Below are 15,534 nucleotides of genomic sequence, written 5' to 3' on the forward strand. Positions count from 1 at the left end.
CGAAGTGATGACAGAAGGTTAGGTGAGCCGATAAGATCAAAAACTTAGCAGGTATAACGTGGCAGCAGAAAGCACAAGACCAGGTTCTTTGGCGAATCATGGGAGAGGCATTTGCCCAGCAGTGGCGGTAATCAGGCTGATGATGATGATACGCCAAAAACAAGCACCGACATGCAGGCAAGCAGTGAGCCTTAATGTTGAAAAGTATATCAATATCTATGCTTCAAAACATGTTTTGGCATGGCAGAGTGAGTGCTATGATAATAAAAAATAATCAGTAATTTTCATTCGCTTGCATTTCTTCCACCGTGACTCCATGACCATAATTCGTAGCTTGTTTAAGTGCTCGAGTTCATCATCTGAAATCTCATCTGCTGAGAATTGCTGCTGTTCAGTTGTTTTCCTCCTCTACTAAATTTAGTTTATTTTGTTTTTATAAAATGTTGTGATCTCTCTGGACAGACTTGTACGAGCAGCAACAAAAACAAGGGGCTTCTAGTTTGAGTTAGCTGCCGTGGACACTGACGTGTTCAAATTGTCGAGAAATTTCCCCCCATATAAATACACAGGGCTGTGCGCTTTTACTTAACCGAGTTCAAATAACGACTGTATACTGTGATAATATTTGTTCTATGTAAAAGACCTGACACATGACAATTCATTTTTCAAGGTACGTTAATATTTAACAGAACAATGACTGAGTGCACTTCGTAGGTATAATCAGAATTTGCCAGTTTTTGTACATATTGATGATTTGTATGTCTACTAACAGCTATATATTTGATATTGCTGGAAAATATGTAGCCGAAAGGACTAGTTTTGTATGATACCCGTGTTAATAGTGAGGCAGACAGTTAGGAAGTAGTGAAGAATAAAAATGTGAACTCAACTTCTCCTGTTGGCCATCGTTTGAGCGGTGTCTTTGATGACTATGCACCGTTGGCACAAAAAAAAAACCCTCAATTATTCATCTGTCAATGCAAAGCATAAAAACTTTGGAGGTCATTCAAAAGTAAGGGTCATTTGGTTCCAAGCAAGTAAGTATTTATTAGCAAAAGCTTGTATTGGTGGGCTTAGTTTAGCGAAAACTTACTTCACTTTTCTGCAGAATCGCTGCTAACTTCTTAGTACTTCTCGTACTGTCGCAGTAGTCTTTTTGGTCAATATAAATAAAAGATCACCACTTCGTAATTGAACCTCTTGCGAACGGTGGTCTTGAATTTCTCACTCTTCAAATGATACCACGAGCCACTGTTTCACGTGAAAGAAGAGGAAATAATCGCATGGTGCTGGCTCAGGAAAGTAGGGCGAGCAATTAGTGTTCCCAACCAAGATGTTTGATCTTCCCATTGGTTCTGATTGTGGTGCAAGGATGCATGTTGTCACGTAGAAAGCTGATTCTGGATAAGAATTTTGGACGTTATCAATGTTTAATGTACTTATTGCTGTGGTGAGTGTTTCACAGTATATGTCAGCTGTAAGCATGGCCCACATTTTATGAAATTAAACTCTAAAAAGTACATTTTTGACTTGGACAACGGTAGCCATCATTTTATAACTGCAGCTAACTGCTTGGATTTTTTTCGGTTTTTGTGAAAAGGAGTGGTGCCACCACTGTGTTGTTTCTGCGATTTCGTACACTATGGAGCGTCGTTACCTGTACAACAGTGAGCGAAAACAAATCACCTTTGTTTTATCGGCAGCAGTCCAAGAACGCTCATACACTTGGTGTCTTTTAGTGTTTGAGTTAGCCGGTAAGCATATTTGGTACCTAGCTTTGTGATATCTTGGCATATCAGCTACAATTGTGCAAAGTGTAGTGAGACCAACATTGGGAACTTTGTATTACAGACCACTAGCTGTTAGTCCTTAATCTATCGCAATATCCTGCATGACCACTTGAACAGTTTGGTTGGTCCGGATGCTTGGCGTGGTGCTCCACTCTTTGTCATACCCGTTTCGGAGGCCTCAACAACGTGTTCGGACACTTGTTTAACTCCTCACAGTTGGTCTATGAACTAGGCACAACTCTCCGTAAATTGGAAAAGCTGGTGATTTTTTAATGCCAAAATGCACCCCACAAGAGGCGAGAGCAACAATATTCGTCAACATTGTTGTCTGCGTTCCCCGGCAACCAGATGGCTACTGAGTCAAAACAATCACTTTAGTACTTTCGCTGAGAAGCAGCAGATTGTGCTGTACATATAACTCTTTAGTCTGACGTGCAAATACTGAAAGATTAGGAAATGGCCCTTACTTTGTCAATAAACATCGTAGAAAATTTAAGTATGCACACTTGACTGCAATGATTATTCACTGTCTAATTTTCTGACATTGCGACAGTGACGTCCAGTACTTCTCAGCTGTCTAGTTTTACTAGTGTTCCATATGTCCCTATTGTATGCATATATGGCATGCACAGTGTATTGTGAGTGCTCTCCACTGGTGCATAATTTCTTTTTTATGAGTGAGTGTTTTTGGGAACACCAACAGGCATATTCTATCTCGTGCGTCAGCTGGTCAACAGTAGGCGAGCAAAGGCAAGGGTAGCTCATTCTCTTAACTAGTCATTCGTGAACACTTTCACAAGAATGACGACTTGCTGGCATGTTTGACTCAGCCTTTCATTATTCGCCAACTGTTACTCAATGAAAGTGACTGTCACTGCAAACCCTTTACCTCATTTGAAACGTAAACTAAGTTTCCTTTTCACCATGATCCTGTAAATAGTGTTTTCCCAGGATGCATATGCTTGCCATGCTTGCCACAACTGGAAGTTGATCTAGTTAGTCGTAAAAAGATCGGACGTGCAGGTAAGAATACAGATTCTAAACACCATATTGAGAACAGTGTTTTATGCAGGAATACCTTGCACAACAGCGTGGGGTAATTTCTTTTTTTTTTCAATGCGATGTGCCTCTCGCCAATGTGTTGTCAAATATCATATTGTTGCTCCGGCTAATCGTACTGACACTGCACTTTTTGAGGGCATGTGTGGTGAGAAAGGCAACGCGTAGCACGGTACCAAGTACTGTGCAAGGGGTGCCCAGTGTAAATATCGTTATCTGTCTGAACGAGACAAGAGACAAAGTTGCACAATTTCAGTGGCTAATTTTATTAAACAGATGACTATTACTGTTTTTTGCGTGTATTCTTCAACTATGTGAGAGACAATGTTCCTTGTTTAAATGTATACTGCTTTATTCATGATTGACAATAAACAATGTAAGCTTACTTGCTTGGCATGTGTTTTTTGCCAGTTGAGGTCTTTCGGTAACCTGGAGGTGCGCCCCACTCATCGGAACGCCATGACGGATATTTTGCGCGGCGCCCGTCGGCCACGTGAGCCGCGTTACCTGCAGCAGTGACCGCTCCTGTGCCTGCCGTGCGCTACGTCAAGCCCCTTCTTATAGCCGCTAGACGTTGCTCCAAATACATCCTAAGAAATGCGCCAGGAATAATGAAGCAGCAAACTCGAACACACCATGAAAAACACCGTTGGAACCATTGAAAAAAGCATTGCCGGAAGTGTCGCACCGGAAGTATACCGGGGTAGGCCGTTTGGCGCGAGCAAGTTTGTTTACGAACACCGAAACCGTCTATAGGGGTTCTGTGGTGACTTCTGCGCGTGGCGTTTGGCGCAAACGGTTGTCTCTCGCAGGGCGACCCCGGTGCACGGCACCGCGGGCCATCTGCCGAGGGCTCTTGTAGTGAGTCAGTCGTTGGCGACACCGCCTTGTTTGTCATGTTGTTGAGTGTTGTTTATTATTGTGTAAGGATGTTTTAGCGTGTTGATCACTGTTGATGTTATATAAATTCGACTGACGATATCGTCGTTTCTAAAAGCAGCTAAATAAAAGTGTGTTGTTGGTTTGTTCCGACCGTGTCTACTGTATCTGTTCACTCCAAGAGCGTGGTGCTCTCCACTTCGAGACCCCACTCTGGTGTCCAACGTGGGGCTCTTGGAGCATCGGACGACAGTTTTCGCGGTTCGGTGCATGCTTTGGTTAGAGCCGGGATAGAGTAGGCCTAGGGGGACATCTTTGCTAGCGTCGGCGGTGTGCTTTGTTGATAGCGAGAAGATCGGTTTTTGTGACGTGTTTGAACTTCTCGACACGTTGAGTTTTTATTTCTTTTCAGCTCGCAAGTGTTTTTTGTTGTTGTGGTGGTTGGTTTTAAAGAACGTTGAGTTTTTACGAGAGCCATTCGGTCTGCATCCTGGAGTGAGCAAAGCTTAGAGCACGTGGATTGTAGGCCAGGCTCGAAGCGAGTTAGTACAGAAGCTTCGTGGGTGGTTTGATTTTCCGTCAATAGCTTTTATTGTTTGGGTTTCAGAGAGCCGGGCGTCGTTGCGTTCTTTTCTTGCAGCTTGACGCCGGGGCGTCACGACACCGTCCAGGACGGTGGACGCTGATAGCTCGGTAAGCTGCTGTGTGCGGTGAGTGATAGCGCCACCTTACAGAGTGAATGTCTCCTTTCGGCTGCCTCTTCTACGCCTAGGCTGGGTGCTAGGTGTATGCCGGTTGTTTTCAAGCGACTCATTTGGTCTAAAGCTCTGCGCAGCCGTCTGTTCCACGTGGTACAACTAGGTGGATCGTGGCGTTGAGGTGTTGCACTCTGTTTCCCTCACTTTTATTTTATCTTACGATGCACGAGTTAGAAAAGGTGACCTTTGTTTTATTTTGATGGGCGTCTTGGCCTCCGCAGATGTATTAGCTAGCAGTACCTACCATCGTACCACGTGGGCGAGGAGCCCGAAACTCCCTTCCCTTTGCCCTACTGCATTGTTCTTTCCAGTGTAATAAACGTATGCAGCGGTAGTGATGTAATCCGCGGCTGTCTGTCTTCTGCACAACGTCAGTGCCGTTGGCCTGGAATGCGGTTGTGAGATCGGGCGATAGACATGCCCGAGACCAGCGCAACTTCGTGCAGTCCGGCGCCCTCGTGAGTGCTGGTCGCAACCGGAAGACGTGTCGGCGCGAGTGATGGTTCGTCGCGCCGACGGCAACGTTGTTGTTGCGGGACCGGTACTGGGGTGAAGTCGCCTAGCCGGACAGCGCAGCAGTGTCGACCAGCGGCAGTGTCGGATGCACGGACAGTATGTAGGGACATGTGTTGTCATGATTTGTTAGAGCTCAGTGTGTGTAGCTGTTTTGTCAAAATATGGTTTGAATTAAGGTTGGGGATGTGGGGGTGCTGATACCCCCTTTGAAGTTGTTTGCGCCTCGTGGCGCGCATGCCTCGCGCAGAAGTCGCATTTAGGGGTCGCAGCTATCGCGCGGTAAGTAGCGTTGTGTTCGCGAGTTGACCACCACTATCATCATGATCATGATTGTTAGAGCGGTAGCGCCAGTGGTGACCTCTGGTGGCAGGCAAGCCTTGGTGGCTGCAAACAGAGTTGAGTGAGTCTTCTGCGCGTGGCATTTGGCGCCAATGGTTGTCTCTCGCAGGGTGAGTCAGTCGTTGGCGACACCGCCTTGTTTGTCATCTTGTTGAGTGTTGTTTAATAATGCGTAAGAAGGTCTTAGCGTGTGGTCACTGTTCTTGTTATACTAATTCGGCTGACGATATCATCGTTCAAAAAGTAGTTATAAATGTGTGTGGCTTGTTTTGTCTTAAACGTGTCTGCTGTGTCCGTTCACTTCAAGAGCATGGTGCTCGCTCACCAGTTCGAGACTCCACAAGGTGAAGCAGTTGTTTTCGGGGACGTCTTTCTCCTCTTACATGTCATGTGAATACATCCGCACCAACCACGAACCAACTTAATTACTTCAGCTTTTGCTCTGTGTTTCTTGAACCGGGAGATGGCCTCGAGGACATGGCGTGGTGCTACCTTCGTTGTGACGTCACTCTTCGTAGTGTCATCTGCTCGAACACCGCACTGCCTGCTCCTATTCTACCGCGAGTTTTTGTTGTAAGCACCTCGCGCGCGTCTCTCTTGCTTGATGCTGCATGACCTGATAATCCGGGAAAGCAAACCACGACTTGGTGGCCCCGGTAGCACCCGCGCGTCTAATTGGCACGCTACAATCATCACTTAAAGCTGGTTCAGGCCGGTGCAGCTGGCGCCATAGAATACGACGCAAATGATGTCGACAGGGCTTAGCGCTAATACGTCATGAAACACCTTCCCCGTATGAATGATCAGACCTTGTATAAACCGGATGAATGAACTTGCAACCGCAAAGGAAACGTGCCGCCAAACAGTTATGCCATCCGCGTGTGCAGTGCCCATATTGTCAGTGAACTCGTGAGAACTGTATGCGGAGTTCATTGCCAAACATACTTTAAAATGTTGGTGACATCTTGAAAGCTAATGGCTGAGTTCACCTTCATAGCTCCCCTTCTTCGTCCTTGATCTCATCTAGATTAAAGATCATCACCTTTTTGGTTTTTTTTTACCTACTGATACGTTTACTTTTGGCCTTGGGCATGCACTTGTCGGTGACGTATCGATGTCAGCTTTCAGTGCTTTCGTTGTGAGCGTAAACGTTAAACACATTTGTTCTCATATGCGTGTGCACGGGGAGGGGATGGAAACGCAAAGTCCTGCCCCTTTCACTCAATACGGGGGGGGGGGCGCTGCGACAAACCTTACAAACGCCCCCCCCCCTTTCCTGATGGATAACCCTGGGCAAACTTATGTTTGCTTTGCAAGGACATCGTCGTGAGAAATACTTAAACATGTGTTGTTTTTGTATTTTTTGCGAAGCAAGTTGGTTGGCCGCTTTTCACGATGAATTTCATGCGGCGTTCACGAATAAATAAGACGACGGACAGGAAGAAGCACACGAGACTGGCGCTCACTCTCAAGCGAAGTTTATTTTGAAGGCAAGAAGAAAAGACGAAATAATCAGGCCATAATGACTAACGAATGCAAGATTAGTGCAGTGGACTATAGCCCCGTCGCGATGATCTAGTGGCTAAGGTACTCGGTTGCTGACCTGCAGGTCACGGGATTGAATCACGGCTACGGCGGCTTCATTTTCTATGGAGGCGAAAATGCTGTAGGCCCGTGTTCTCAGATTTGAGTGCTCATTAAAGCACCCCATGTGGTCGGAATTTTTCGAAGCCCTCTATTATGGCGCCTCTCATAATTACATGGTTGTTTTCGGGACGTTTAATCCCACAATTATCAATGCAGTTGACTATTCTCGCGGCCCCACGTGCTATAGTGATTATGGCGTAGTAGTTCCTCATTTATTGTTGCCGTTGGAAATAAACTTTAGTTGAGAGTCAGCGCCAGTCTCGTGCGCTTCTTCCTGACTATCGTCCTACTTGCTCATGCGCACCGCACGAAATTCACCTTGAAGACTGACCAAGCAGCTCGCTCCGCAAACTTACAGCGAGATCTGTCGCATACGTCTAGTACTGCTACGGCTGCATCAAACAGTACACCAACAAACTGAAGCCGCTAGCAAGTTGAACGCAACATAACACTGCTTTTAGGGCGTATATCTCCAGCTGGCCTAATTAGGCTTCAAACGCAGATAAATGAATGCCGGCAACACCGAAACTTCATCTGAGCGTCACGTTCCACAACAACTTTACACAGCAAGGCGAGCAGAAGCATCCTATCTGTGACGTCAAAACGATCACAGCACCAGCCTTGCCAGTGGAGGTCCTCGCGCACAATAGACACTTCGCACCACAAAAACAACGCTACAACTCTTTCATATGTCGCGCCAGCGTCTCCTACCTTGGGCACCATTGAAGTGACCAAAACGACATTTTACATGCGGACGACCTTACTTCGTTTCTCGTCAAACCGTTAGGGCCGTATCACGCTAGCGGCAAGCCTACCGTAAGGGCTGGTTCACGCTAGCGGCAAGCATACCTCGCTGTTTGACGTTCTCAGGCAGCCGTACACGGCTGTTTCGTTCGCGCACGTCTGCTGTTCTTTGCCGTTCGAAGAATGGCTCCGAGACCCATTTTCGCGCCGTTTGCCGTTTGCCGGACAGCGACGTAGCCAATCAGCGACGGAAGAGCGACATGGCTGAGCCGCGTCATCTGCTTGCGCCTCTCCGCATCGTTTGCGTATGCCGCGGGACACTTCGATTCGAGCTGCTTGCTTCATGCTCCGCGGTTTTCATGCTATGTCGTACGTGTTGTTCCCAGACTACGTTCCAGCAGGGAATAGATTAAATTAGCCTGTCCGGTAGTTAAAAAAGCGTACAGCAATCCAATATGTCGTCTCCCAAAGCAGGCCTTTGGACAAGTGGTTCAAGCTATCTAGTTATTGCCACAACTTAGAAACGTGTAATGTATGCCTTCTGAGATTCATGAAGGCTTGCTTAAGCCAACACCAATTATTTGAGTATGGCTACCAAAAACGATGCTGAATCGATTAAAGTACTGTGTTGTCGAAGCTAAAGGACATGAGTCTAAAGCGAATGAAATGATCAGTTCGGAGCTTACGAGCTACACAGCACACGGCGGCCGCATGATAGATTTGAGGTGGTCGACAGCTGCATTCAGAAGGGCAGCCACGTTTGTCTGAGGCTAAAATGCCTAGCCGGCGAAGCTTGCCGTGCACTTCGAACAGCTCTCCTGCGGACGGCACCGGCCGCCGGTGCTGCGCCGTCAGGGCATGCTATAGCATAAACCAGCCCTAATGGCACATTGCCGTAGACCGTTGGCCGCCGTTTTCCGTGGGAGAGCTCTTAAAAGGGCACGGCAAGCTTTGTCGGCGTGGCATTTCATCCTCCGACAAACATGGCTGCCCTTCTGAATGCAGTTGTCGACCATCTCGAATCCATAAAGCGGCTGTCGTATCCTCTGTGGCTTGTGTGGAGGACGCCACCTGTTACTTCTAGTAACAGGGAGGTGGCGCCCCCACTCTGTATAAAAGGCATCGGGGAGCATTAAACGGGGCTTTTTGCTGTTTGTGAACTACACGTTGTCGGGTCATTCTTCGCGAGCTTCACGCCCACTTTTGGCTCGGCTAGCGGCGTCCGCGCTACCCTAGCACATCACTACATGGTGTCAGAAGTGGGATCCTGCGACAACCGTGCAACATGCAGGATAACCCAGCCGCCGCCTCCGCCGTGACCGCCAGTTTTCACATTGCGAACTCCGCCGCAGTTGACTTTTGACGACCCAGCCCAATGGACGGCGTGGCTTCAACAATTCGAGGATTACTCCTTCGCTTCAGGACTGTCCTCCGCCCCCGAAGAAACCAAGGTACGCACGCTCCTCTACTGTATGGGTCCCCAAGGTCGCGAGGTGCTTTCGTCTCTCATGTCAGACGCCGAGGCCTATCGCTCGTACTCCGGCGTGACAACAAGTCTTTCGGGATATTTTGTACACCCCGTCAACGAGGTATACGAGTCGAGCAGGTTCCACAAGCGCAAGCAAGCGGTAGGCGAGTCAGTCGACGCGTTTTTCACGGCACTCCGAAATCTCGTGAAGAAGTGCAACTACGCCTCTCGGGAAATCGACGACCGGCTGTTTCGGGACAGATTTATCGTAGGTTTGCTTGACTCTCGCTTGACCGACCAGCTCTGCCACAATCCAAAGCTTACACTGGACGAGGCGCTCATCCAAGCGCGTCAGTACGAAGACGCTGAAAATGAGAAATTGCGGCGTCAGGGGACAGGCCTTGCACCAGACGCACTGAACGTCGACGCCATTGCGAACAACCAGTACCTAATGGCCGACGCCCCAGCATGCGAAGCTGCCCGAAGTAAAAGTAACGTCTGTCGGCCTCCCGAATACCGCGCCGGCCCGAAGTCGGCATGCGATTTTTGCGGCCACGCCCCTCATCCGCGATCTGAGTGCCCAGCTCGGTGGGCCACATGCAACCAATGTCGCAAGAAGGGACACTTCGCGGTGGTTTGCCGCTCGAATAATACTAGGCGTTTAAGCCAAATCCAGCTCTGCGCCGTGGATGCCTCGCAAACAGAACGCCGGTACGTTGTTGTTCATGTCAACGGACGCCCACTTCAATTCAAAGTGGATACTGGGGCGGACGTTTCGGCCGTACCTCCGAGCTTCGCCTGGTGCCCAGTAGACCTTGACAAACCCGATAATTAATGGTTGATGAGGCCAGGCCGCTGCCGCCTAAGGTTGCTTGGGACGTTTCCTGCTACCCTGTCGTGGCGAGGCCGGTCGGTATGCAAAACGTTGTACGTTGTAGCAGACATTGACTCTCCTCTGCTGGGGTACTCGGCGGTAGTGGACCTGGAAGTCGTCCAGTTTGTTGACACCGTGGAAGATGCGGAAGCTCCGAATAGGCCCCTAACGTCAGACAAGGCCGCAGCTTCGCTGTTCTCGGGCCTTGGCGAGATGCCTGAAGAATACGACATTCGTATCAAGCCGGGAGCGATTCCATTTTCTCTCAGCGTTCCTAGGCGCATCTATATTCCCCTCGAAGGCGTTGTCAAGAAGGACTTAAATGCCATGGAAAGGGACGGGGTCATCCGGCGAGTCACAGTGCCAACCCCGTGGTGTGCTGGTATTGTGCTGGTACCCAAAGCCGATGGCGAATACAGAATTTGTGTTGACCTCACGAATTTGAACCAAGTAGTTCTTCGGGAGAGACACCTTATGCCCACAGTGGACCAGGTACTTGGCCGTCTTGGCAATGCCGCGGTCTTCTCGAAACTTGTTGCAAAATCGGGGTCTCATCAAGTAAGGCTATCGGAAAGCTGTCAGGAGCTGACTACCTTCATAACACCGTTTGGACGCTACTGCTACCGCCGCCTGTCCTTCAGCATCACGTCCGCTCCCGAAGTATTTCAGCGCCATATGTCTCGGATTCTAGAGGGCCTGGAAGGGTGCGTGAACATGGTAGATGACATTCTAGTATTCGGCAGGAGCCGTTCCGAGCACGACAGCAGACTCCAAGCAGTCCTTCGCAAGTTAGAACAAGCGGGCATCACGTTGAAGGCCTCGAAATGCTCCTTGGGGGTATCTTCCGTCAAGTTCCTTGGTGTAGTGGTGAGCGCCAGTGGCATCTCGGCTGGCCCTGACAAGGTATCTGCTATTGTGAACATGAAGCCGCCGACAGATACACATGGCGTCCGTCGTTTCCTGGGCATGCTGAACCACATTGGAAGATTTTTACCGAACCTGTCTGCCGTCACTACACCGATACGGCTCCTGTTGAACAGGAACGCGGTCTGGACCTGGGACCATGCGCAAGCAACCTCTTTCGAGACATTGAAAGGAATGGTGGCATCTAATGCTTGTATGGCCAGCTACAATCCAAAGCTACCCACCCTTGTGTCGGCAGATGCCAGTTCGTTTGGGCTAGGCGCGGTTCTCTTGCAGGAGCAACAGACGGGAGAACGACGGGCTGTCGCGTTCGCGTCAAGAGCACTGACTACCGCTGAGCAGCGGTACAGTCAGATTGAGTAAGAAGCGCTTGGTGTCTCTTGGGCTATCGAGAGGTTTGAGGAATTCCTGCGTGAACTCAGCTTTGTCGTGGAAACCAACCATCAGCCGCTCGTCAGGTTGTTTGGTTCCACCGATCTGGACCTCATGCCCCCTCGCATCCAAAGATTTCGCATAAGGCTCATGCGATATCAGTTCACAGTCAAGTATGGTCCAGGAAAGTACCTGGCCACGGCAGACACCCTCTCTAGTGATCCCGAAGGCTCTTCCACGCCCGAAGAGGACAGCACAGAAATTTTTGTGTCTCTGGTCGTGGCAGCCCTTCCTTCAACCCTGGCCGTACGTCTTGAAGACTTCAGGTCTCACCAAACTTCAGACGGCGAGTGCTCAATGCTGAAAGCATACTGCATGATAGGGTGGCCTCGACGAGACCGTCTGCCGCTCAACATGACGCATTACTGGGACCACCGGGGAGACTTCACTGTATGCGAGAACATGCTGTTCATGGGCGGACGCCTAGCTGTGCCCGCAGCACTACGCAGAGACATCGTGAACCTGCTGCACGATGGTCACCAAGGCGTCAAAATCGGTGCTTGGCGGTGACCCGAGGCTCTGTGTGGTGGCTCGGTCTCAACAGCCAAGTTAAAGCAGCCGTAGAGAACTGCCCAGCATGTGCTTCTATACGCGTTCAACACTGTGAGCCCATGATTGCGACCGAGACACCATCAGCTCCGTGGGAAAGGGTGGCCATTGACTTGTTTCATTTTGCTAATCAAGAGTTCCTGGTGGTTGTCGACTACCGTTCTCGGTACCCTGAGGTCCTCACACTCCGGTCCACTTCTGCGGGAGCCGTTATTTCTGCGATCAAGAGCACATTTGCCGGACACGGCATCCCGGTGACTGTTGTCAGCGACAATGAGCCACAGTTTTCCTGCAAAGCTTTTGAGGACTTTGGGAAGACATACGGTTTCACGCATGTCACGAGCAGTCCACGCTACCCGCAGTCGAACGGCGAAGCAGAGCGCATGGTTCGCACGATCAAGGAGTTGTTTCTGAAGACCACAGACCCGTTTCTGGCTCTGCTAGCATACCGTAACACTCCCGGTGTGTCTGGCTACAGCCCGGCCCAACTGCTCATGGGACGCTCTCTGCGAACTCGTGTGCCAGCCACGACTCAAAGCCTTGTTCCAGATTGGCCCCAGGTGAAAGAATTCAATGACAGAGATGCCACCCAGAGACGAAGACAACAGAGAGACTACAATAACCGACACGCAGCGCATGACCTTCGTGCTCTCGACGATGAGGAGGAAGTCTGGGTGCGTGACACGCGGGCAAGGGCGATGGTCCTAAGCCCGGCTCAGAGACCCCGCTCGTACATCGTCCAGACACACAGTGGCATACTAGTGAGAAACCGCAGACACCTTGTCCCCTGCAGCAATCCTCAGTCGGCCCCCTCGGATGAGACGGGAATCCCCAACCCTGCGGCCCCGACATCGGCGCCGTCTCCCGGACCACAGCGGGCAGACACCGGTAACGCATCGGACACTCCAGCTCCTGCACCTGCTGCAGGATCGCCAGGTCACCGTTACACACGATACGGCTGGCGCGTGGTGCCACCTCGGAGACTGAATTTGTGAGACTGCTGCAAGGACTGTTTCTTGGTGGTGCTCTTTTGGAACACTTGTGTTTGAGAGCTCCGGAAGGAGGGATGTAGAGGACGCCACCTGTTGCTTCTAGTAACTGGGAGGTGGCGCCCCCACTCTGTATAAAAGGCATCGGTGGGCATTAAACGGGGCTTTTTGCTGTTTGTGAACTACGCGTTGTCGGGTCATTCTTCGCGGGCTTCACGCCCACTTTTGGCTCGGCTAGCGGCGTCAGCGCTACCCGGGCACGTCACTACAGCTTGTAAGCTCCAAACTGATGCTTCCATTCGCTTTATACTCAGGTCTTTTAGTTCGACAACACAGTACTCGAATTGATTTGATACCGTTTTTTTTAGAGCCGTACTAGCCCTTGGAAACTCTGCACTAGTTTCGGTTTCAAGGCACATGCACGCTCGTAGCGGTTGCCGGGCATCCTAATATCCGGTTGAACAGAGTGAGGTTGATGGGGATGTTCGTATTTAATGGCTTTCACAAGTTTTTACAAGTAAAAAAATGATACCCCTGTAAATAACTTCTCTTTTTGTTTATAAGTGTTTTATTATTGCTTATTTTGTGAATTTTAAATAAGGCGATTCGCGGGAAGTGATTGATTTGAGTTCGTAGCGCTTGCCTCCTCTCCTTCTCGCCCCTCGGTGAGCGATATTAGAAGTTAGATCACGCTCAGTTATCTCGCTCGGGTGGCGTGCATGCCAACTACGGGAAAGATGAAGACAGCAAGTGGTGGCAGGAAGAGAACAGAAGCCGCAGTGAGCGACGCCGTACAAGTGAACCACACATTTGTCGAAGATGGCTTAATCGGGCAACATATGTTTTCCACGGCTCTGAGGTGTTCTAACCCGGTGATTTCTAGTTCCGCGAAAGTTTCTCAGCGTTTCCTAAAGGCAATGGGTGACCCCAAGAACTCTGACCCATTATTTGAGCAGGCATTGATTTTACATGACTACATGTGTAAACGCAGTTCTGTGCAAATCTGACTGGACTGATAGAAGTGTGGTGTCACTTGTTTAATTGGGGAAGATGGCAGCCAAGCTCCTGTCGGGAAATTTTTTTATTGGAAGGCTTGAATTCTAGTCGGCTCAGCTACAGTTTTAGATTATATATATTTACTGTTGGCGTGTAGTTCAAATGGTGTCAAGTAATTATGGGCTGCTTCCTGCTCAGAAAATTTCTGTAGCCGATCTTTAAAAATTGGTGAGTCTACTTCTAATACTGTCACTCAAATATACGTGATGGACTAAATGCTTTTAAATATTATTACAGAGAATTTTGATGGAGCCAACGTCTTGACAAGTTAAGTTATCTACGTCACCGCAACGCCGCTGCCCTAACGACGACAAGTCGACTTGCCGCAGCACTGTTTCTAGCGACGTTCTTTCTCGAAAAACTGCTGATCACTTCAAGGCACCGAATTTCTGTAGGAAACCTATGTACGCCGTCATAACAAACGTGATTGAGTCAAATACGACGTGTCCTACTCACTATTGTTGATAATTTCGCATTGGTTATGATATTCTGAGTTCAACTTTTGTTCATTATGTCCGTATATCAGTTGCAAGTTAAAGCTCATTTTATAGATTGACCCTTTCACACTACGTGTATGTGTTTTTATATGAAACGTTTACTCAAAAAATTCGTTTTATTTATGCTGATTGAGTTTCGTCTTATAGTGAGCCATCAGCTCAATTTTAGTCTCTTGAACACACCTGACAAAATTTAGAAAAAAAAGATTAACAAAATTTTACGAATGGCCGCATCGCCCAAGCGGTCAGGGGACCTGAAAGACGGCACGAGCAACGTCAATCTTAATAGGTCGCGAAAGTCGGAACGAAAGGTGGTGGGAAACCTATTGCGACAGACGTTAACCACCACGAAGACGATTGAAGTGCGACTATAGGTGAGGAGAGGACAAACAGCGAAAACAAAAAATAAATTAATAAAGGTTTATTTAGAATAGATTTAAATGCATTTGTCACAAAAAATTAGGAGACTCCTCCAATAAGCTTTGGTGTGTGGTTGAACGCCATTTTTTTTAGTTTCAGAAACAATCAGCACATGCAGGCAGTCTGGTAACATGGGTTAACGGTTTTAGGGGCGTATCCAGGCGATATGATATCAAAGATTGTGTTTAGTTCGGCGTGTTTTTTGGTTCGACGCATTACCAGGCCAACGAGGCATCACTCAATTTTCGTGATCGTTTCGTGCATACCTTCAAAAGTTTACTTATTTTTTTCTGTGCATATCATAGCTCAATTAGCTCACAGAATGTGTAGACAGCCGCTCCTGTGACTGCGGACTGCTTTCGCTGGCACAAGGCCGGCGTTCCCTCGCCTTTGGTGACTGCAAACGCGACAGGCTAACCAACAAAACGCTACTCTGCGGCTGCTAAAACTTTATTTTCAAAACTGCAGTCTCGCTGCAGTGGTTTTCAACGATTGGTCAACGCGAGTTGTTGAACTATTTTGCCAGCGTGCTCGTGAACAGTTGTCTCACAATTGCGTCGGCGAAGTTTCTTGGGCATATTTCAAGTACGTAG

At 48.8% G+C, this 15,534-nt stretch overlaps 2 protein-coding genes across 2 annotated transcripts; both read left to right on the forward strand.

The window, feature by feature from the left end:
- Positions 1-11,484: 11,484 nt before the first annotated feature.
- LOC142775290 (uncharacterized) lies at positions 11,485-11,940 on the forward strand. Its single transcript, XM_075876632.1, has one exon. The coding sequence runs from the start codon at positions 11,485-11,487 to the stop codon at positions 11,938-11,940; it is 456 nt and encodes a 151-aa protein (XP_075732747.1).
- Positions 11,941-12,041: 101 nt separating this feature from the next.
- LOC142775291 (uncharacterized) lies at positions 12,042-12,974 on the forward strand. Its single transcript, XM_075876633.1, has one exon. The coding sequence runs from the start codon at positions 12,042-12,044 to the stop codon at positions 12,972-12,974; it is 933 nt and encodes a 310-aa protein (XP_075732748.1).
- The last annotated feature ends 2,560 nt before the right edge of the window (positions 12,975-15,534 follow it).

The sequence above is a fragment of the Rhipicephalus microplus genome, chromosome X (genome assembly GCF_043290135.1).
Source record: "Rhipicephalus microplus isolate Deutch F79 chromosome X, USDA_Rmic, whole genome shotgun sequence".
Taxonomy (NCBI): Eukaryota; Metazoa; Arthropoda; class Arachnida; order Ixodida; family Ixodidae; genus Rhipicephalus; species Rhipicephalus microplus.

Coding starts and splice junctions, on each gene's coding strand:
- LOC142775291 (XM_075876633.1), top strand. CDS start 12,042: ATGATTGCGACCGAGACACCATCAGCTCCGTGGGAAAGGGTGGCCATT.
- LOC142775290 (XM_075876632.1), top strand. CDS start 11,485: ATGCCCCCTCGCATCCAAAGATTTCGCATAAGGCTCATGCGATATCAG.